The 222-nt window shown below is 55.4% G+C and overlaps 1 protein-coding gene across 1 annotated transcript; it reads left to right on the top strand.

The window, feature by feature from the left end:
• Positions 1–6: 6 nt before the first annotated feature.
• Positions 7–216, top strand: LOC116186703 (tyrosine-protein phosphatase Lar-like; the record flags this gene model as incomplete). Its single annotated transcript, XM_031514876.1, has 1 exon — positions 7–216. A coding segment is annotated over exon 1 (202 nt), but the record flags the coding sequence as incomplete, so codon positions are not given.
• Positions 217–222: the final 6 nt, after the last annotated feature.

Below are 222 nucleotides of genomic sequence, written 5' to 3'. Positions count from 1 at the left end.
CGTCCACCCATTCGATGACCCTCTCCTGGAAACCGCCAATAAGATTGAACCCGATGAACTACAAAGTGTCGTTCGACGCCGTGAAAGAGTTCGTGGACTCGCAGGGCATCACGCAAACCCAGATCGTGCCTCGTAGGCAGATCCTGTTGGACCCTACGGTGACCACGACCACGATAAACGAGTTGCAACCGTTCACCACGTACAACGTGAACGTGAGCGCGG

This window comes from Apis dorsata, unplaced genomic scaffold (genome assembly GCF_000469605.1).
Source record: "Apis dorsata unplaced genomic scaffold, Apis dorsata 1.3 scaffold_49098, whole genome shotgun sequence".
NCBI classification, from domain to species: domain Eukaryota; kingdom Metazoa; phylum Arthropoda; class Insecta; order Hymenoptera; family Apidae; genus Apis; species Apis dorsata.
Note: the sequence above shows the minus strand (reverse complement) of the source record. Positions and strands in the feature narration are given on the sequence as shown.